The 23,743-nt window shown below is 38.4% G+C and overlaps 2 protein-coding genes across 2 annotated transcripts in view; one reads left to right on the top strand and one right to left on the bottom strand.

The window, feature by feature from the left end:
* The window catches only part of LOC145979337 (farnesyl pyrophosphate synthase-like), a 121,986-nt gene that overhangs the window by 89,356 nt on the left and 8,887 nt on the right, over positions 1–23,743 (top strand). The window contains exons 5-6 of the mRNA XM_083112196.1: positions 19,449–19,604; positions 22,927–23,004. Coding sequence (XP_082968322.1) covers positions 19,449–19,604; positions 22,927–23,004 — 234 coding nt within the window. The remainder of the gene's footprint in view (positions 1–19,448; positions 19,605–22,926; positions 23,005–23,743) is intronic.
* Positions 3,568–10,227, bottom strand: LOC145979338 (uncharacterized). The gene is made up of 3 exons (XM_083112198.1): positions 10,170–10,227; positions 6,763–6,842; positions 3,568–4,455 (listed from the first exon to the last, which is right to left on the bottom strand). The coding sequence occupies exons 1-3, from the start codon at positions 10,185–10,187 to the stop codon at positions 3,582–3,584; spliced, it is 972 nt and encodes a 323-aa protein (XP_082968324.1). The 5' UTR covers positions 10,188–10,227; the 3' UTR covers positions 3,568–3,581.

Here is a 23,743-nt window from a genome sequence, read left to right as displayed (position 1 = left end):
AATTGGAGGGGGACACTTGGATAACCTCCCTTTTGAGTACATATAAAGTGGGACTTAAATAAAACTAAAAATTATTCTCGAATCAATTAAACTTGGTCATAAAAGAACATTTGAGTCATTAGGGATAATAATACGTATATCCAAAAACCTGGTACTTAAGAACGCCAATTGCCCCTATTGCCCTCCATGTGGATTTGCATGTCATATAAAACTATACATGTGGCAAAGTTTACCAAGTGGGTCATAACTTGGGAAATGCCAAGCAGATTTTATTGTAATGGAGTCTGAAGTTTGGTGCTGATGAAGCCTACTCAACACCAGGGAACCCATGCCTGATATAAATTATTTCTTTATTATCATACTGTCTTTTGTCACTATGCAGAATACCCTTTCTTTTCATAATGAAGAACTACAGGGTGGCTCAATAAGTCACTTAACACCCTCAGTACAAGGCCACTGAGGCATGGAATGTGAAAATGGCGATGACCAATCATTGCCTGGCCAAGGGGGAACCACATTGACGCCACCCACACGGTCGGCGGCCATCTTGATGTCCGCCATCTTGAATTCAACTTCAGAATTTTAAATGGGAAGGGGGTCGTGCGACATATCAAAATGGGCTAGAATTTCACGAGAAATGCAATGGTGAAGGTTTTTTCGACGTATCTTTAACCAGTAAGAAGTTATGACTGAATTCTTGTACCAATTTGCTCCTTTTCGAGGTGTTAGAAAAATGCCTTAAAATTTGTTTAGCGCATCGGTAATGCATCGAGATCAAAGTGACGTCTATGGAGAGAAGTTCGCATGCCATTGCACACGATTTTAATCGGATACATCCATGAAGAGCTGCACATTATAAATGGTGGTCGCGAACAATTTACAGTGTGACGCTTCCATTGAATTAAAAGTCCTTCACAGTGACAAGGCTAATGTTTATGTTCATAAGGAAGTTCATAAACAGAATATGCGACCCTTGTCATCTGATAACTAACTTTGGACAAAAACAGGTTCATAACGTTCCCATAAGTGTTCTGGTGTTCTTCCCTATTGAAAAAACTCTGTAAAAAGTACCTTCTTCCATAAGCAAGGATGAAAGAAACTCTTTATTTAACAAATCCAAGTAGCCCTAATCATTTAAGGTTCCGTTGATGGAAAATTGACTAACCAATCGTGTTCCACACAGCATGTCACACCATTAACTTACCAACACTAACCATTCAGCTTTGATCTGTCGAAAATGGGTTATCAGATAAAAAGCATCGAATATTCTGTTTATGAACTTCCTTCTGAACATAAACATTAGCCTTGTCACTGTGAAGGACTTTTAATTCAATGGAAGCATCACACTGTAAATTGTTCGCGACAACCATTCATAATGCACAGCTCTTCATGGATGTATCCGATTAAAATAATGTGCAATGGCATGCGAACGTCTCTCCCTAGACGTCACTTTGATCTCGATGCATTACCGATGTGCTAAACAAATTTTAAGGCATTTTTCTAACACCTCGAAAAGGAGCAAATTGGTACAAGAATTCAGTCATAACTTCTTACTGGTTAAAGATACGTCGAAAAAACCTTCACCATTGCATTTCTCGTGAAATTCTAGCCCATTTTGATATGTCGCACGACCCCCTTCCCATTTAAAATTCTGAAGTTGAATTCAAGATGGTGGACATTAAGATGGCCGCCGACAGTGTGGGTGGCGTCAATGTGGTTCCCCCTTGGCCAGGCAATGATTGGTCATCGCCATTTTCACATTCCATGCCGCAGTGGCCTTGTACTGAGGGTGTTAAGTGACTTATTGAGCCACCCTGTAGTAAAGACTCCAACTTTTTAAAACTGCTTCATTTATTCTTATTCAGTTTCAATGTACTTAAATATGTTGAATTCAGAACTCTGAGTGTTCTTGTAAAGGTGAAACAAATACCAATATATTTTTATAAATAGAAGGAAGTTTTGGTCTTCATAGAAATGAGGAGAAATAAAGATGCTTATACGTATTATGTCCAAAAATAATTTTATATTCACAAATCAGGACAAAATATCAATTTTACCATTAATGACCAAACATGTACAGGGTGTCTCAAAAAGTAATAGCGCAAACTGACACAGGTGAAAGTGCACGATAATAGAAGCATAAAAGTCTCTGTAAACATGGGTCTGCACACAAGCCGTTTTCAAGATAATTGCAAATGTGTGATTACAAGCTGCCACTGACTTCATTGTTTGTAAACATCATCCTAGTTGGTAAAATGCTAATAATGTGTGGTTACAAGCCGTCATTGATTGCATTTTGTAAACACAGAGTGCTTTACTCCTTGCGCGGTCCGAGGGTTTGATCTTTTTTACAAAACAGAATATTTCCGAGAGGTGGCGTTATAATCAAACAGAACATTTCCAAGAGGTTGCATTGCAATCAAACAGAACATTCCCGCACATTATTAGCATTTTACCAACTAGGACCACGTTTACAAACAATGAAGTCAGTGGCGGCTTGTAATCACACATTCGCGATTATCTCAAACGGCTCATTTGCAGACCCATGTTTACCGAGACTTTCTTGCTTCTATTATCGTGTACTTTCACCTGTGTCAGTTTGCGCTATTACTTTTGAGACACGCTGTATATGTTTGTGTGTACAAATATGCGCACACATATACATGCAGAAGAATAATTTAATTGCCAAGTATTAGTATTATATTGTAACATCAAATGTACATCTCCGGTGATGTTGCTTTCAGTTTAAATTACATTGTATTTAAATCATCTGTCTGATATTCATATCCAGTGTAATTAGTGGTCAGTAGTGTTGTATTTAAGGCTGGACTGGACCTTGAGCCGATGCCAGGGCAGTGGTTAGCTTCTGCTGTTGCCTAGACATTCTTAATAGCCTTATGGCTATGCAAGTCTATTAAACTAGGCAACAGTGAAAGCAAATCACGTGAAAATTCAAGCGAATGCTCTGGAAGTCATTCTAAGCAGATGTTGTAATTTTTCAGATTTTGGAATTTCATATCAGTATTTTTTTTTAAAGTAGAGGAAAATACGAAAACAACTGCCCTGGCATGAGCCAAAGATCCTGCCAAGCCTTAAATGCAACTACCAGTCTTGACTCTCCCTAAAATTTCAAGGAAAGCTGCCAATTGTGTATGTTATAGGATGAATTTTAATGATTGGTTGATTGAATTAGGTTATTTACGTTGATTTTCTGCCACTTTTGGCTAATACTGACGATTAGGATGAGTGATGATATGATGAAGCAAAACTCACAAAGAATGCCCATTCCCAGGTTGGGATTTGATCCTGGGTCCCATGGCATCATAGCATGCTGTGCTAACCATTCTGCCACGAAGGATGAATTTTAAGTACTACTATGTGTAGTGCATATAATTAGTATGTGCAACAGTCGTGAAATGTAGTTCTAAATGCAAATGGGGTAACGGATGCTGCACCAAACCGGCTTCTCTGGGCACACTACTGAGGTTATAACAATATTTTCATAAATCAAAAGAAAATGCACATTTGAACTTTCTTGTATTTATCATCCTGAATAATTTAACACTGCACAGTCACTCAACTTATCCAGGACGTTTCCAAGGTCTTCCGTAGTATCCTACCATGTGACCATAATGTCCGGGTGCAGCCATATAGTGCCCACCATAGAACCCGTAACCATGATGGAAAGCATATGGTGCGTAAGGAAATACTGGTGCATAAACTACAGGAGCCATCATGGTGCCAGCAGCAGCATATGGCATATGTAGTCCGGGAACAGCATACGGCATGTGAGGGCCAACAAAACCACCAACAGGATGAGCAAATCCTGGTCCTCGATGTTGTATCCTGTGACTGTATTCTTCTTCAGTGGCAGGGTGACTTGCACTATTACTTTTGTAACTTGCGGGGCTGCTGTAGAATCCTGCACCATTACTTTTGTAACTTGCGGGACTGCTGTCGAATCCTGCACCATTACTTTTGTAACTTGCGGGGCTGCTGTCGAATCCTGCACCATTTCCATACCCCCTACCATAATCTCTGAAACCCCCGTGGCCGTTTCCGTAGATTCTTTGGTCTCTGTAGGCCTTTATGCCGACACCATACTGCTTAAAGTCTTTGAACTCTTCTTCACTGACGTCATATTGCTTGTGATCCTTATAATTCTTCACACTGCTACCAAAACCATAAAACCCTTTGTCATTGTCACCATCATGCGAGTTACCTCCTCCAAAAGAGATATCATCAGATCCTTTGGGTTTCTTAAAGTCCCTATAGCCTTCGTAGTCACTTTCGTAGCTATTGGAGCTGCCATAGTTACCTGTGCTTGAGTACTTGATTGAACCACCATTGCTGTCATCATTGTTCTTGGAATTCTTGAGCAACTTTGCAATCTTGCGAGGTACTTGGAGGACTTTCATTGTTTTGACCGGAACACGCATGACGATTTTTCTTTTCCTGAAAAAAAATAGACTACAGATATTCACAAGATCCAGAAATAACATTTTGAAAAAGCTCGAGGAGAATTTGCAAAATGAGTTGGGGGTATGTTCAGGTTAGTCTAGCTGTAAAATAAGGTAGTGTGATATATTGACAAGTAAGTATGAGGCATGGCCTCTCAGCTCAATCACTCAGATTGAATAATAGAGAAGGGTGCAGGGATTCGCCATGGATGCAATTTAAGCAAATCGAGATCTTGCAGCACTATACAATAACTGAAGAAGTTGAAAACTTGGAGGGTTGCCAAATGCTAGAGACACTTTTACTTGTAATATTTAAAATATCAAATTGATAAGCTTAGTTCATATATCAACATGATGTTAAAACAATTCAATCTTCCATTTTTATCATGTTCTTCCATCCTCCTCACTGAGATTAACCTATTGATGCAGAAAATAACTTATGAAAATGTTCATTATGGAAGAGGATTTATTTTACTAGATTGTCAAATCTACCTATAATAGCAGACCAGAATCTGTAGATAGACCAGTTTACAACCCAAGGTAGGGTTTATCTTTAAAGTGTTTGTCAATGTGGCTTCCTTATCTTCTGTTTGTTTAGGATTTCATTCACTGATTGGGAGTTCACATTTCTGCCCCACTAAGTGAGTTTAGACTGTCCAAGTAAATAAATAGGAAAAATTGACTACCTTTTGGTACAGTTAAGTTCAAAGATTATATGGACACAAATTGTCCATCACTAGTTTATCACTTTAATTTTTACATTCTGTCTGCTTATACAGGGTGGTTTGTACTAGTGGTGTTGAAGAAGGTAGCCTTTGGTTTCGTGATGGTTTTGTGTCAATTCTAGAACCTCACATAGCACTGAACAAAGTGCGTGAATAAGGTAATGGACAATTTTGAGTACTCGTATCTTTGAAGTTGACTGTACTTGCCTCATCTTATAGACACGGATTTGTTTAATGAATCATGACAATTAATACATGCCATAACGAGGACTTTTAAAACTTTCAATAAATCTGAAATTAACAGTAAAGGGCAATCCCCTTCCAAGGGGGGGGAGAGAGAGAGAGAGAGAGAGAGAGAGAGAGAGAGAGAGAGAGAGAGAGGGGGGGGAAAGGGAGGGAGGGAGGGGTAGGTGTACCCAATGCTACCAAATGTCTTTTCCTTGGGTGGCACGTGGACAGTGCACAGAGCATAGGCGTGTGCACACCCTCTGATTATTAGGGGGGGAAGCCTTGATGAAAGTTGAGTCTGGAAAGAAAAACATAATTTAATCTCACTCTTTTAGTTTTATTGCATTGAATGTGGGTGTATATTATTTAAATGCATTACATAATCAATTCATCCTCCCCATAACAAACCAACAGCAAAAATTATAAATTGTCGCTTCATATCCTCCGAACAATTGTTCTTGCATTTAAGACATAATTGTTTAGCAGCAACAGTCTGAAGTTCTTACTTGTTCTTACTTCTCTCTCTCTCTCTAGTAATTTACAATGCATTACAGAAAATAATGACATTGCAAGCGAAGCGAGCAAGAAAAAATTTAGATCCAAATTTTTGCAAACTGTGGTCGCACCACTGCATTCCCTTACCCTGTAATTGCTTTGAGCTTTCATCGGCTTGAAAATACTTCATTTTCTTTGAGAGTATAATATCGTTTAATAACGGCGATAAGATTCCATTACACTAAATTTCTAGGTGAAAGTATAATAATATAGGGGAATGGACGTCTGGAAGGGGGGGGGGCAAGGATGGCCACCCCCCTTGAAAACGAATGTCAATCTAAAAGTATATATTTAGCACGTGTAATTTGATTTCAGTTACAGTAATTTACATTAATTATTATAATGGAGATGCAGGAATGCGATAATTTCAAATTCAAGTGGTGGTCTTGAGTGGCAACGGGTTAATATGCCCCATGGAAAAATACCTTGCATGTCCCTCCATGGAAAAAAAAAATCTACGGACGTCCATGATAGGGGGGAGCAATTGCCCCCCCCCCCCCGTGCGCACGCCTATGGCACAGAGTATGTAGAGTCAGGTTACTTTCGTAACATCCCCAGCTGACTGCGAGAAACTAGCTGGCGAGCCTAGCATGAGCTGGAGAGTTAGCGATTGGTGCTGGATTGAGATAATGTCAGCCGCTCGCTCGTTGATTGGTGGTTTCGAGAGTTATGACTCGTTCCCAAGCTGCAAATGAAGAACAGTCAGAGACGTTACAGAAATAATCTCGCTCTACCCTCGCCACTATTGTCTGGCTCTATAATGAAAGACTGAGAATCATAACATGCGCACTTACGTCACTTTCTTTTCCTTCTTCTCCTCCTTTTCTTCTCCTAGGCACATTGTCGCTAATAGAAGCAGTAGCAGGGACAACAACTGAAAGACAAAAAACTAACTTCAATTTCTGATGTACGAAATGTATGCACGCAGCACCCACATGCTTATTTTCTAATGTTTAAACAGGTTTTCGTGGATGAATGAACAAAATCATACATGTATTTCAATTTTATTCTTGCTGAGCATTAGGCGACTTTTGAAACACAGAGAACCAGTGTACATACAGCCTCAGCAGTGCATTCTTCGTCGACAATTCACACACACACTCGATTGAAAACCATATATTGCAAAAAACTTTCTCCTCTTTCCATTTTTTGCTAATAGCTTGGTTGTCCTATATGGTTCGGGACTTTTGTGTCACCCTGTATTATATCTTACGTCACCGCCGTTTCTGGCAGATGAGCCAATCGGGGGGTATTATGAACTCCATTCAGCTGCCTCTTGAACACATCATTCCGTGGACGTCTTGTTAAACATGAAGCAAAAGAGTTATTGAACCAACGGATTAATAAGTCGTATTTCAAGTGCTTATTGTTCGTGGTCTGAAAATAGAAAAAAATGTGCATTCATGATTCGTGCCGAGTTAGCTATCGTTCGTCAACCTTGAATCTTGTTGATTCAACCCACACTTCACAGCTGGAGAATTTGCGTTGTGAAAATGTGATGCACGTGCCGCCAGCTACTGGCGTTGCTGTGGCTTGCTACCAAACTGGTAGAGGCGTATTTGAACACAGCTGCAAATCAACCACGCGAAAAGGTGATAGCTGAAGTAAACAAATTGCTTTTTCCAAAGTTAAATTTCTATAGGATATGCTTGGAAGGTCGTACAGTTTCAAGTACTGGCAGGTCTGGACTTATAGTGAGCCCCAATTTACACTTTTATGTCCGATAGTTATATATAGTTATATTTTAGCACATTTCAAATGTATACATTTTTTATCATTTTGTGGCCCTTTTGAAACCAATCTTCCCACAGCGAAGTCCAAGGGCTCCAGCAAAATTTTTATTGGGGGCAGAACTTGTCTTTTCCCTTTCCTTTTTTTTCTTCTTCTTATATTATGATTATTAATTTGCAAATCATAAAATTGAAATAGTGAAAATATCTTGACGCCGTTGACAAATTCCAACTTCAGTGCACTATTAAAATAGAATTCGCCTTGCTTCCTTTCCATAAACATCTATCACTTGGGTAATTAACAATTCTTTATCTTTTTGTATTTTTTTCCACGATGCATAGATTATCAAACAAAACCACTTAATTTAAGTTTTCATTCAATAAGTGCAAAGCCAATCACTTGAAGGGGATGGGGGAGGAATAGTGTGTAGAATTCGAGATTTTCAGCCACGGGATTTACGTATAAAAGTTTCCCTTCCTAATTCAGTCTCTTCAAAGATTTTAGTCCATCACATTCCCTAGCTGCGGCAGTCAAAATGATTCTAATGCCTGTGGTGAAGACGTTCGTTTGTTATTTTACTACCTAGGTAGGCATGGCACTAATCGCTGTAACTTACAGCCTGTAAGTTACAGAAAGCAGTATAATTTATAATTAAATATCGAATTTCGTTTGTTTTTTTCTCAGATGTCTCAGTGCGCCTGTGGCTGAGTTGCCAAGGCCCACCCCCCATAAAACTGGGTCTGAGTACTGGGAAGCATAGGCGCCAACTTGGGAATATGCACTTTCTGCCCCCACCCCTCCGGGCCAATTTCCTCAAGAGGAAGAGATAACATAGTTTGTCACTTTTGATGCCTACACCAGTGATTTAGCCACACATCTCCAACACCAGAGGCTCCTGAACGCATGCTGTGCATGCGTCAATTGTGGGAAAAAGGACAGCTTGCTCTGCGATGACATTAATGAGCATTTCTACATTCTAATTTCTTCATATAAGAGAAGTATTTATTTTACACGAGAGCGCTCAACTAAGCTTATATTACATTTGTTGGATCTTAAGTGAAAGGAAGTAAATAATTATTTTCCCACAATTGACGCATGCGTCACTTCAGATCCAAGAAATGTAATATAAGCTTAGTTGAGCGCTCTCGTGTAAAATAAATACTTCTCCTATATGAAGAAATTAGAATGTAGAAATGCTCATTAATGTCGTCCCCGGCCGATTCAAATCCGGGAACTTTTCTAACGATGGAAGCGGCCCCGGCGCCCACCCAGCGTCGAATAACATGGGTACCTGGGGCAAACCCTGGGGGGTAAAGGCGGTCAGGGTCGTGATGCTGATCACATCACCCCCACTCACGACCGGATCAAGAAAGTGTGGGGCGTTACCCCCACACCCCCTATACGCCTTCAAGGCGTGGTGCTGTGCACAGGGGAGCACTTTACTTAATGTCGTCGCAGAGCAAGCTGTCCTTTTCCCCAGAATTGACGCATGCGCAGCATGCACCGCATGCGTTCAGCAGACGCCTCTGTCCAACACATCTCTTACATTTCTCAAAATTTCCTCAACTCCCTTAAAATTTTCAGTCCTAATTTATTATCACTCCTAGAAGCACTACAATTACTAACATCACGACAAACAGCAACAAACAAACCTTCCATGTCGGTAAAGCGTCCCGTTTATTAACTTAACCAAAATCTTGTCGAGAATTGATGCGCCGTACTGAGTTGACTACCACACCTCGATATTTTTCAAATAGCTTAAAAAAATGAAAAATATTACATAATACATTTTAAAAATATATATATACACAATATATTCGGAGAACTTTGTGACCCCAAAATATGGCCGCATTAGATCTGGTTTCAACCTAACTACACAATAAACAAGAACAATCACAAAGTATCACAAGCCAGGGAACACTAGCGTAAAATTACAGGTGTATTGCAAAGCACAAACTGCAATTGGTTAGTAAAAGCGCAAATAAAGGTTTGATACGATTTGATTTTTGTTATTGGAGTGCTCACGAGACGAGGCAAACTAATATCTTCGACACGAAACTGCATTTTCACGAGACGAGACAGGCCAAAATCTCATTTGTTATTTAGCTTCGCGTTCTTCCACTTTTGGCTAATCGTAACGATGAATGGTGATATGATGGAACCGGTGAATTGACACTCTCAAAGAACACCATTGCCCAGGCCCGGATTCGAACCCCGTGACCTCTGGCGTCGTAGCGCGCTGTGATAACCATTCCGTCACAGAGGTCGGCTATCAATAAAGTATTTTCCAACAGTAAGATTCCCTCGGTGACGCCACATAGAGCATATGTCGGTCGAGCTTGTCAGAATAAAAGTTGGCCAAACCCAGATCCAATGCGACCATAGGCTATTAAACCATATAACCAACCATATGATAATTTACACGAGATATAATATATAGTACATTCTTCTCAGAACCAGACAGTCGTACCTTAAAGCTAAGCCTCATGGCTCGTACGTTGGATCTTGTACACCACACCCCAGATGCTTTTGCGTCGGATTATTTCGAAGTCTGTCGCGAGCTCTTTTATATAGGACTTTCAAAACGCACACAGCGTGCGTGCGAACAAATAAAAGCTCATTTGGGCACAAAAATCTTCCTGTACAAAAAGCAACGTTCACTATTTTTTCTTGTCTTTCACCGTCATGGAACAGCTGCTTCTGTCTCTTGTTAATGACAGTTTTCGTTTTTCTCGGGTCTCACTTCTGTGATCACTCTTGCACGATTTTTTTTTTGTTAGTGAGATGACACTCTTTCTAATCTAATCTCGCCCGAAAAAAACACCTTTGTGTCGAATAATTAGGGTCCTTGGTTTTTAATTACACAAAGACTTGGTGCTTATTGGCCGCTTGTGTTGGAGCGCGATGCATTGTTGCGCCAAGAATGGATGTGAAGCCATATGGACACAAGTAAAAGATTGGAACAAAAGCGTTGCTGATAGCTGGAATATGCAGGAAGAGACTGGCTGTTTGGTGTACCTTGATGTTCTAACAATGAATAACAAACGCACGGTGTAACAATGGTTAGGTTGTGTTTGTCGTCACATGTTAGCATCAGGCTAACCGCGGCGTTGAGGGCTCTTTCGATTGGTACACTCACGGAGACTAATGCGCTGTAACAATCCTCCAATGGGACCATTACAACCCGGAAGTGTCCGTGACTACAAATGCGGGATTCGAACCATGGAACTTCGGTCTTGAGTTCGAAAGTCGGGGGCAGGGTGTGAAATCATTGAAGACTGGTGGGGGGGGGGGGAGAAATATCTCAATATATATAATGTTATTAAATATAAAATAAATGACTAAATATTTAAAAATACATTATCATTATAGTATACATATAAAGGAATTAACTTGTTACTTTTATTTCAGATATTTTCAAAGTAGCAAACTCATTTCTTTACTAACTGGTTAAAGATGTCAATAAATTACAAAATAGTTTTGTTTAATTTTTGCTTTCTATTAATATAAATAAATTAGCTTTCATACTTTTATTGTGCATATATTGCTATTAGTGTAGATCTTTTAATGATCTCTTGAAAGAGAGAGAATGTGTGTTAATTGCTTATCTTTTGTTGTTATAATAAACTCTCCCTCTGGAATTTTTTGGTGCGGGGATTCTTGAGGCCAAGATTGTTGGTGGGGGAAATCCTCCCATCTGCCCCCCCCCCCGCAGTATTTCAACCCTGGCAGGGGTATGTTCCTTCGAGCTTTGCGGTTAACCGGTAGGATGCTCATATAGGGTAAGAGTCAGCTGCATAGGCGTAGTTAGGGGGGGGGGGGCAAGCCATTAACCCTCCCCCCAAACACATGCGACAAATGTATAAAATAATTAAGGAAATAAACTTCCACAAAATTATATACTAATTGTCAGGAAACTTTCATGTGTTACTTTTGTGGTGTGGCAGTCACACGCAAGGAAAGAATTTCAAATTATGTCCTGATGTAGAATACAATAAAAGTTGAAGTGATTGGGCCTTTTTACGGGGACCATATGTTTCGGACAAAATTTCGAATAAAATCGCCGTTATTTCTTTTGACCTTCCACCTTGTTACATTCAAATAATAGCGGCGTTGCATCCAGTGTTTATATAGGCCTACATACATGTAGCCTTTCAACAATGAGTTCCTACAATTTTTTTTTTTCGAACATGAAAAAGAGAAGCCATCATTGTAGAGACTTGAACAGAATCAGTTTTGATAGGGAAAAGCCGTTAGCTCTGACAGAAGTGAATTTAGTATCTGTGGATTTGTATTGCGTGGCGGACATTTAAAGATGTACGCCTAAATGTCGCGTGAATGTGTCGCGATCCTCTACAAGCGATTCAATCACGCATAATTGATTTATGATCACTACAGTTCACTGGCGAAATCACTCTTTTCCAAGTCTTTTGTGTGCGTTGCGCCGCGTCAGAAATATGCGTGCAGATGTGCCAGGTTTATTTGGGTTTTTCATTGGACGAAGGCGGTGCAGTTAAAAGGTGTGTTCAACTCTCCTGGTGACTGGTGAATCTTGTGAATCACTTCTAGGGATGCTTGGAATCTCAGGATAGATAAATTCTTCTGGAGGTAAGAAAAAGGTTATTTATTGTTTCAAGTAACACGCAGGAAGATTGTGGATACGTGCTTATGCTGGTTATATAACAGCAAGAAATCATCTTTTGGAGATTGGAAATTATCGGAAAATCATTATTTGATTTTGTGTTCATACTGTTTGTGAAATTAAGACACAGATGACAGAATGATCATTCCTTTTAATAGGCTACAGCAGGGGTGCCCATAGGGAGGGATTATGGCGCAGGTTGCGCCATTGAATTTTTTTTTTGGGGGGGGGGGTTCCCTTCAAATAGGCTAATATAAAATTCAACATTTATATATTTTTCCAAATTTTTTGTAAAAATTTTACACCTTAAATGCACCATATTTAATCCATTAGATGAAGAAAAGAAAGTGTTTAAGGGTGTTATCGAAGGGAGGGGGTGGGAGAAATATCCACCTCCAAAATATTAGGCCTTATTTTACACGTGGGTTCTGGGGGATTCTGAACTAAACGTTGGGGGGAGGTCAGTATCCAACTCTAGGTCTTAGATTATGGCGGCTATTTTAGTTGTAAGGTGATTGAGCATTAAATTGAGGGGGTATCCAATTCTTGGGTATTACTATTGTCTTAGACTGGTGCGAAATTCTTGTGTGGAGACAGATTTTTTTTTTTTTTTTTGAGGAGGCAATATCCACTCTTCAATATTAACAGTAAGTCTAAAATTGGCTTGGAAATTATGTTGGTAGGATTGAGTATTAAATTTAAAAGGGGAGATAGGAAGTTTTTGGTAGTGTTAAATCTTATGTTGTCAAGGAATTTCTGTAGGGGAGAGAGAGTTCGAACATTAAATTTTGCAGACTGCATTTGGCGACGTTTAGACCCCGAACGTGCCAAAAGAGAAGCTTGAAAAGACTAATCAATTATCTCGGGATCCTAAGAAAGTATTGACACCCCATTAAATTAATATTCTTGAAAGCCTGCAAAGAGATGGATATAAAAATTTTCTTGCTCGCTTCGCTCGCAATATTCTGTTACAAAAATGCGTGTTTCTTTGGCGCTTTACTGAGGTTAATGTGAACTTTTATCCTATAGGTGCATTACAAGACATAAGCGATATTCTCGATATTCATTAATAACATCACTTAATCCTTAGTGTTGGTATACTGCTTAATTTAAAGCAGGTGCATTATTTGGAACTAAAATATATCGAATCCGCATTCCTAACTTCACGTCACATATATATTTTTTTATTTTAACAAGTTAAATTTGCACTGAAGATAAAATCCACGTAATTATTGTTATTGGTTAATGAAATAATTATATTTACCCCAAGAAAACGGGGGCGTGAGTTCTTTGAAAGGGGAACCATATTATATTATCGCCCTGAGCTTTACTTCGTGGGGATTACTACTACGTATATGCTTTGAGTGCGCGAATAATATAATTGGGGGGGGACGCATGACATGATTTTGGGGGGGGGAGGATGGGCACCCCTGGGCTAGAGATTTTATTAATAGTCTGTCTTCCAAGGAGAATGCCCGTGATGATTTTTGTAATCGATAAAAGCATGGATGAAGTTAGCCCCAGCTACCCCCCCCCCCTCAAGCGGAAGGGCAAAACTACGCCCATGGTCAGCTGGGGAGATACTATAGAGCACAGATTAGAAGAGCACTGTCCCTCGGGGGTGATGGTCTGACGCTACCTCAAGCATGGCTTGACGAATGTTACACAGAAGAAGAGTGGTAGACAGTACTTTGTTTCGTTGAGACTGCACGTGTCAAGAATTCTAATGCAGTCTTTTGTGATTCTCAGTGTCTGCTACTCCGAGCCATGAGGGAAGCAGGTGATTATTAACCATTGTTGGGAGGAGTTTGTCGCTCCCCATCTGTGCCATACTTCTCCACGAGTTCATTCAACTCGTCTTGCTTGAAGTAAACATGCGCTGTGTTGACAAACACGTGGAGTGTAAATCTTTCGCTAATTGTACTAATAGAACTTGGTTATGCGGCCCTGCTTTTCTCGCAGGCTTGTTAGCTGTTTGATCCTAGCTGAAAGAATATAGCCACTGGCGTACGCAGAGAGGAAGGGGGGGGTTGGGGCTATAGCCATCTCCGAAATTTTGATAAAATCAATATTTTCAAATACAAACCGTGAACGCAGGGTGCGAAATCCCCGGGGGACAGGGGAATCCCCCCACCAACGATCTTGTCCTGAAATCCCCCCCCAAACTTTTCCGGGTGGGAGAGTTTTTGTTCTAACAACAAACATAAACAATTAGTTTTACACAAATAACGGACAACAAAGAGCCTCATCTCTAAGGACACTGAACCCAGCAATCCCCAGAACTCAGAAATTCGTCCTTGTTTTTTCTTCTCCATTTCTCATCGCCTTTCATCAGCTAAAACACAATAGCATTTAGATCTGAATTGTATGTAGGAAACTATTATCTTCTTAATTTTTGCCTCCCTCTTTAGCCACGCAAATCATTGTTCATGTTCATAGTAGTAAACTGAAATCTTCAATTTAGAATAATATATTGTGTATTTTATAATATAATTTTCGATACCGGGTGGACGTACATAGTGGTTCGGATCCCACTTTAAAATGTAGGTCCAGTCCCGATTAGCCTTACTGTGCACAAAGTGGACTTAAAACTCCAACTCAATCAATCAATCAATTATAATATTTGATTATTTAATAATTGATTTAATTATTTAATAATAAAATTTTGTGTGTGTATCTGTCTGCTCCTTCCCCCCACCAGTCTGCAGTGATTTCGCACCCTGCGTGAAGAACTCTGGAAAAAGCCAGTGGTAAATTCACACCTCCCTTAAAAAGAGCCCGGATTGCCATTTTTGAGAGTGGAAAGTTCTAAAAATACGAATCGTCATATTGCGTGTTCCGTCCCCTAGAAAGCAGCTATACTATCCATCTTTAAAATTCCAGCCCCTCCCGAAAAAGAAAAAAACAACAACTTACGTACGCCAGTGTACAGAGTTATTCAAAATATCAACGATACTTTATTTTGATCGTTAATAACATGCAGTGATGGATTAACGGCTTTCGGGATGATGATGTTTTTAGGGTAACACTTTCGTCTAGTGTTTCTTCATTTTTACAGAAGAAACTACTTACGCAAATCACTTTCTGTAGCATTGTTGAAGTTCCCGAATGTATTGTCCGTCATCGTTTCATCTTTTTTAACGATAATCCATGTTTATATGTATAAAAATATCGCAATTGCTTCCATGTACTTCCTCTAAAAGAACAAGATGTTCCGTGCGTTTGATGACGTTAACCCTCTGTCACTGTTTCCAACCACCCCGTGGTTTTTTCAAGAAGATGACGTGACCCCAAATTTTAGCTATGCTTACCTTACCTAACATTACCGTGAATGGTTTTTGGGGCTACCCGTGCATGGTTCTACGACCCCAAATTATAACTATGCTTCCCTAACCTAACCTTACCGTGAGTGGTTCGTGGGGCTATCGATCAATGCTTATATGGCCCCAAATTTTAGGTATTAGCATCATTTCAAACCCGGGAAAAAATAGAAAATGAATAACACTGAAGTAGGTATTTTTTGGTTTATAAGGTTGGAAACACTGCATACCCCACTATAAATCGACAAAACACAAGCACGACGCGCGATGATCCAGAACGCTCGCGCCATATTGTGTCACGCAAGCGAAAGAAAAGGAACAACAATAATTACTCGTAATATGAAAAATTGAAATTATTTTCGTGAGAAAATCATAATTACTACACCTTATAGAATGTTCCGCAAAGCAGAATAAGTAAGTAGCAATGTTAAAAAGGACGAAATAAATGAGTTATAGGTGATTTGACTAGATGAAAGTAGTAATGCTTTTAGTTCTCATTCCCACCTCGAATTGGAAAAACACAGAGCGGGCGAAGGGGTTGAGCTGTTTTCGCGTACAGCCACCGGCAAAAAAAAATGGGGGGCATCTACGGCGGTGGTAGAAGTTGTCATAAAAGTCGAAAAACCGAAACGTTGAATAATTATAAGTACAACATGCTACTATGAGAGGCATTCACGCCCAAGACTTGATTCACGCCGGGTCCACAGCAAGTTCTAGAAATAATAGCTGAAGCCAGAGTAAATTTATTGATTTTACGTCGCTTTTCTGTCACATTTGGCTAATCACAACGATGAGCATGAAATTAATGAAGAAAGACTCACAAAAACATCAGGCCTGTAGCATTGGCGTCGTAGTACTCTGTGCTAACCACTTCGCCACCGAGGTCAGGGGGAATATGAATGCCAGTGGCATGGCCGTAGACAGAAAAAAAAAAACTTCCGAGGGAGGGGATTCACCCATAATTACTTCTATACTGAACAGTGTTGTATACAGTCACTATGTATCGGCATGGACGTCCGCAGGATATTTTCCAGGGAGGGGCAAGCAAGGACATTTTTTTCCAGGGAGGGCAAATGAGGCATATTTTTCCCCATAATAGTGATGGCCCATCAAAAAACACTATTTCAGTCAGAAATTATCATGTTCCTTCAACGTATTTACAATAACATAAACTACTGTGGCTGAAATGAAATTGTGTGAAATATATAATTTTCAGGTGGACATTCATTTCCCAGGGGGGCGGCCCCTCCTTGCCCCCCCTTTCCTGACGTCCACGTGTGTCGATCATTCCAATGGTGTAAAAACAAGACTTATAGTCTTTCCACCATGGGTCATGAAGTCAACCAATAAAAAAAATATATTTTTGAACCTTTAGAATTCAGAATTTTTAACATTTTTTTGTTTATTCATTGTACCGTATTTCACCGCACATTTTTTTCATTCCAAAAATTGGTTTATAACCTTTCATTGCGTAATCGTCTCATTGGCGCGTCAGATATGGAAACATATGATAGCGGTACAGAATTTCGGGACACAGTCCGTACTTCGCTACATTGTAGTAAATTTTCTAAAATGTAATATTTGGACTGTAATGCACAAACCAATAACAATTAATGTGTTAACTTTTATTTCATGCCAGAAAAATGTTCGCTAACTGTCACAAAGAAATTATGTGCGTCGATTTGGACTATCTAAATTTAATTTTATTCACGAGACAGATTTCCTAGTAATAAATGATTTTTTAAGTACCGGCACATTCTTTTTTAAAAAATGAAGAGCTTCACATAATGGTCACATCCCATTTTCTTAATTTTTTTAAAAATAGGCATAAAATCTGTGACAATTATGCGTTGAAATACAACACCTTATCAAGAGGCAAAAAATACAAAATTTAAAATTTTTTGGACTCTTAGATTTTGAGCTGTTGGTTTCCAGAAAACTCGAAAAAAAAATGACATTTTGAAATATTTAAACAGCTGTTGATCAAAAATTATTTGCCCTAGTGAGCTCAAATTGGTGTCAATCTTCTGTTTTTAATGAACTTTAATTTGAAATAGAACATGACTGTAGCATTTAAAATCAAAAACTAAAAAAAATCTGAAAATATAAAAACACAACTTTTAATTTTTTTGGAAAAAAAAATTGTTGTATGCAAAATTTCATAATGGGATGGCAATGGGTTCCTATGATTGATTGATTGATCTGGTTTATTTTATTTCGCTTTTCTGCCACTTAGGCTAATTGGGCCCAAAGTGTGCCGAGGATTTAATTCCTTGCTTTGCATGTTGACGTCGCAGGAACATCTGGGAATAATAATGCAGGCGATATTTTTTAAAAAAATCAATAAAAAATCAATTATATATAGGAATCCAATTTTTCTTGCCATTTGGTACTGTTGTTTGAAACAATAACACCTGGTATCCTAGATGTGGGATTAGTGTTTTGTGGACAACATGGGGAAAACATTATTTTAGAGTAATATAATCTAAAGTTCAAATCACCAATCCTGAGACCTTCTGTAAACAAAACCACATGCATGCAGAAAGCATTGCAAACTCATATAATAAGTAAAATAATCCACACAAAAATCCAGCGTTGTTACAGGATTCATTAAGTAAGGTAAAATAACGGCCAATTTGTAGTATGGGATACGCTGCCACAAATGACGTCTAACTTTAAACCCAATGCTCTTTCTTTTGTACTTATTGCTTCACCTTTATGGTTAACTCTTTGCATCAGTAATCATTTCCCATAAATTTTGCTTCTTTCTTGCATGCGAATTGAATATATTTCACTTGCATATTTTTAGACAAAATGATCTAACATGGTAATGTATATTTCTAAGGTTTGATATAGATAGGAGTGTATTTGCAATTTGTTTGTAGATTTTATGTAAATTGTATCTATGTAAATAAAATATATAATGGGAATAAACAGCCATATGCAATGCTGTAAGTCCAATAAATATATTGATGATGATGATCAAAACAAGACAAAGAAAGTTCGTAAATTTATTGTGGTTGGAAACTTTGACAAGCATCCTAATAACGATTTTTGTTCCAGCAAATATAGTGCACTTCGTAAAATAAGTTGGTGACATGGCAAGGTAAGATAACTGTGAACATTTTGTAGGAATGTGCATTGTAACTTTCAATGAGCTTAGAGATTTGTGTACATAATGATATTTTATAACATTGGTTATTTTCTAAAAATAATCCTGTGAACAGCAAGGAAGTAGTGCCACTTTCAACGTGGCGAGTTCTATGCGTCCGGGAAGGTCTCCATTTTCAGTGATACATGGAATTGGTGAGACGGTTTGTTTACAGAAGGTCTCAGGGTTGGTGATTTACACTTTAAGCTGGGAGTCTAAAAATGTATCTACAGATTGTGTGTGTGATACATGCTCTGAACTGAAAATCAGAAATTTTGCATTCATGATTTTTATTAACTAAATTTACAATTTAAAAACTTACAAAAACAATTTTCAGATTATTGCTTTTGAGAGAACAAAAATACTCCTTTCAGAGAATATTCGTGACAAATTTAATGTGTTTTCAAATAAATTATGAGCAAGTTAAAATGTGTTACTGGTTATTTATTTATTTTTGTATTTGTAGCGAAGATGTACTGACCACCATTTTGTAAATGCACACTTGACTACAGTAGTATCATTTAAACTTGCGGAATCTATGATATGTAATGACATTAAGCTTCCTGGTTTGTAATCGTTTTGTATGCCTCATAGTATTGTTTTATACTTTCTCATAATTTCATCTCTTGTTGACAGGTTGCGCACAAGGCCACAATGGGGCAGGTGTTGGATGCCCAGGCCAGGGCGGATAAGACCATGTCCTTGTTCACAATGGACAGGTACAATGCCATTATCAAATACAAGACTGCATATCACACGTTCCAGATGCCAGTATCTTTGGCATTATACATGGTAAGCACTTTATCAATGACAATTTAAAATGATAACCACAGTATGTTAGAATCATTAATGTAAGTATTGTCTTGATAGTGGCTAAAAATGTATTTTTGCCCAATGTTTAGGTCATCGGTTGGAAACTTATTTTGAGTAATGGTACAGTGGGATCCATGAGCATTGCCATGCAAATTATCCATCACCATGTTCGTGCACTTTAGTTGACCCAATAAGAGCTTCAAGAATTAATCTAAACTTTCTATTCTTTTCCTTCCAAATTTGGGTTTATGGAGTGAGTGAGTGATTCTAAAAGAACTCAAAACAAGCTTTAGACAACTTCTGCACCAGCATACATAAAAATCCATCGCTTAAAAACGCATAGGATAATGAGAGGAAAAATGAATGAAAATAGTAATGGATAATTTGCCGAGCAATACTAGTGGATCCCACTGTACCTGTAACTAGTTACTTTTTTAAATCAGCAACTGTAGCTCTGTAGCACTAACTATCCGGCTATGCAGGTGAGCTGTAATTCAATTAGTTTGTTCGCATAACTAGTAACGTGCACTTTTGTTACTTAACATTAGCCCAAAATGGCAGAAATGCAATCACAATGATGAGCAGGGAATGGATTTATATGTAGTAAAAATACATATTCAGTCATTTTCACCAGAATATGGACTTAAATGTGGACTTAACATTGTAAACATTTACCTTTTTAATAATATAAGACACTACTTGAGCTACATAAAATACAGTCTTGGCATTGTAACTATTACCGTGACTGTCTTGAAGAGAAATTAAGCGAATCCCATACGTGTGCCACAAAGTCATTGCTTCTGGTGCTGCTGTGGGGTTAGCAATGGACTGCTTGGGACACTCTTCTAATGTTGCAAAAATAACGTTTGTAACAACCAGGAGCAGATGCTTTAACTCGCATTCTCTGTCGTTGACAATTGTAAATAAACAGGAATTTCAAGTGTTTTTAAATAGCAAAAGCAAACAGTTGGGAGGTGATTTTTTTTTTTAAAAAATATACACACACCTCAGAAAAAGTTTGGCATTTTGTTATATTGGGCACAACAAGTTCCTAATATTATTATATTAGGCAATAGGTGTTAGGCACGATGGCATATGTCGACGAAAAGATGAGATTGACCACCAGACAGATACCATGTGTTGTTGCATTCTAAGGCTGTGTCTATCACCTATTGTCTAACGTAACAATATTCCAAACTTTATGCGAGGAGTGTATATATACCAGAGGCGAAGATATAGTACAAGCAATGCAAGCACTGCTTGCATAATTCGAATATCATTTAATGTACTTAATGTTCTAACCGTATTTAGTTTCCATCACACTCGATTTCGTGAAAAAATGCGGCCGCAAACTCCCCCAGCAGCTCTGTAGCAAGCACCAGCCTCAATGCTTGCAGCCGTTCTGCGGGAAAATAAGGCCTCCGAAGGAGTCACATGGCGAAGCGTGAAATTCTGGTGGAACCCGTCCACAAAGCTTCTACAAAAAGCTGTGCTTTCCGAGCTTGCGTGATTCCCGAAAATAGCAGAGTTCAACCGAAAGCAGAAGGATTCATCTATGGGTACGTTGCCAGCAAAAACTAGTAACGAATATTTGTCTTCATGAACACGTAAACAAGATCGCAAATATAATAATTAATTGTTAGTCATAAAATAACTAAAAGAAGTTATTATCACTGTTCTAAATTCCATATATATCATATTATATTACAAATTATTTTAGATTTCGCGAAATGTAAAACGCGTAAAAAAAGTTGACATTGGGAGTTGGGGCAGTGGAATTTCTGCACCCCCGTGAAGAGTTTTCTCAGGGAGGGAGGGGAGATTGGACGGACCTTGGAAAGCACGTGGGATAGTGTGAGTGTTTGTTGCTTCGTGTTTTGTGCTGTGAATTTATCGGAATGAACGCGTATTTAGGAACGGTTGATGTGAAGTGCGGGTGTATTATTGAGCAATTGAAAATTGCTTCGTTTAGCTCGAGAGAGATAAGTGTTAAAATGAAAATCGTGGAAGGGGGTCGACCAACACCAAGAGTTTGAAATTTATTGTGGTGAGTACATCGTCTATGCATGTGTTTCTTTGCTTTGAAATGAATTTTTTATTGTTTGTGTTTAACTTTTTATTTAGTGTTTAAGTTACTCCAATGCGGTTTTTAGGGTGCCCAAAAATACTAAATTACATCATGCAGCGTAAAATAAACAAATGATTCCCATTTTTTTTTATCTAAATCGGTTTGGTCACTGTTTGACCATATTAAATAATAATGAACAAATAAAGGTACTAATAAGTAAGTAAGAAATTCCGTCTCCCTTTAGTCCTATGCGGAAAGTTCGCATATGCAAAACGTTTAATGTCATATGAATAACGTTACCTGGATTTTTTTTAAAAAGTAAATGTGACGTTTGCGGATCATATGGTTTATTTTTAGTACAGTCACTTTCTTACGATATTTTGACAAATCCAGCGACTGGGTAAATGAGGCTATAAACCTTGAATCTTTCCCCTCGGCATGTCGTTGTACTACATGTTTTGTTGTACTGAAACATTGCTTGCCTCCTTCGTAAGACTACGCTTCGCTACTGTTATATACATATATTGTTCAGATAACAGAAAACTTGCAATTAGCGCATGAGGGTGTAAAAAAGATCATAAACTTCCATTTGTTTAAATCTCTTCAGATTTTGTCAGTATTCACAAGAAATTTAAACTCTTTCAATCACACAAGGACATGTAGTTATTGTGCGAATATGGAGTATATGTAAATAATATGTAAAAATAACTAAAATATGATCCAAAACCTAATATATGTACAAATATGGAAAATAAAAACTTAATTTTTCGAGTCTAGATGCTATGATGCGCAAAGATAATACAAAACTCAATTGATTTCAGCTTCACACGTAAATATGAATTTACTTTTAAATCCTTTCCCTGATGATGAATGATGATTAAATGAAATTGATGAAGGGATAATCAGAAAGAACACCTATGCCTACACCAGGTCTCGAGTCTGCAAACTTTGGTCACGAGATCAAAAGTTGAGCACCTAATATGTTCAGCCACAGAGCCAGCAGGGTAGTAACTACTAATGCAATAAACATTGTAATGCAAACATGCAATAAAATTATTTGCCAGCCATATTTTCGCAAATCTTGAAACAAACATTCACCTGAAGAATGGGTGAATGTTAAAGATGTGAGAAAAATGTTAATTTTACCAAAGTTGTATTCAGCAATTGTGTATTACTTCCATATGCTTTATTATTATTACATTTGAGTAATAAATGCTTTTCTCATTCTTTTAGGCAGGGAGAAGCGACATGGAAGTTCATAGGCAGGCAAAAACTATCCTTTTGGAAATGGGACAATTCTTCCAAGTACAGGTAATTCTATATTATTATTATTGTTTTCCATTTGCAGGCAGGTTCATTTGCATTCAGGTTTATCCTAGAGAACGTTTAGCAAAATGCAAAGAGCAAGGTGTACATGCAGAGGTATCACCCATCAAGACACTTTTGTGTTTAGACATTATCATGTAACACTGGTGGATGTTCTCACAAATTTGCACAATGCTACTGTTCCAATTAAGGGTTACAAAAGTAATTCAATATAAATTAACACATTCCCAAGAAATTTATCCACAAAGCTGTTATAAATAGAATACTACTTTTCCGAAAACTTCATGACATCAAGACACATTAGTTAAATACCCTGGTTGTTGTGGCAAAGTGGGGAGTGGTGGCTTCCCCACAACAATGCGCCAGCACAGAAACCCTTGACTGTGAAACAATTTTTAAGCAACACTTATCCACCCGATCTCGCTCTGTGCAACTTCTTATTCCACCGAATGAAAAAAAGTACTCAAAGGAAAATGTTTTGCGGATGTGGAAGAGGTGAAGAAAAAAAATGATGAGGTATTAAAAGGCATCACTTTGCAAGAGTTTCAGGAGTTGGTTTGAGTTGGTGTTTTAAGTCCACTTTATGCACAGTAAGGCTAATTGGGACTGGACCTACAGTTTAAAGTGGGATCCGAACCACTATGTGCCTCCGCCAGGTATTGAACCCAGGAACCCTTGATTACAAGGCGAAGATGCTACCACTGCATATATGAAAAAAGTTGGT

Source organism: Lepisma saccharinum, chromosome 26 (assembly GCF_977018435.1).
Source record: "Lepisma saccharinum chromosome 26, izLepSacc3.1, whole genome shotgun sequence".
NCBI classification, from domain to species: Eukaryota; Metazoa; Arthropoda; class Insecta; order Zygentoma; family Lepismatidae; genus Lepisma; species Lepisma saccharinum.
This window is presented reverse-complemented; position numbering and strand designations above follow the sequence as displayed.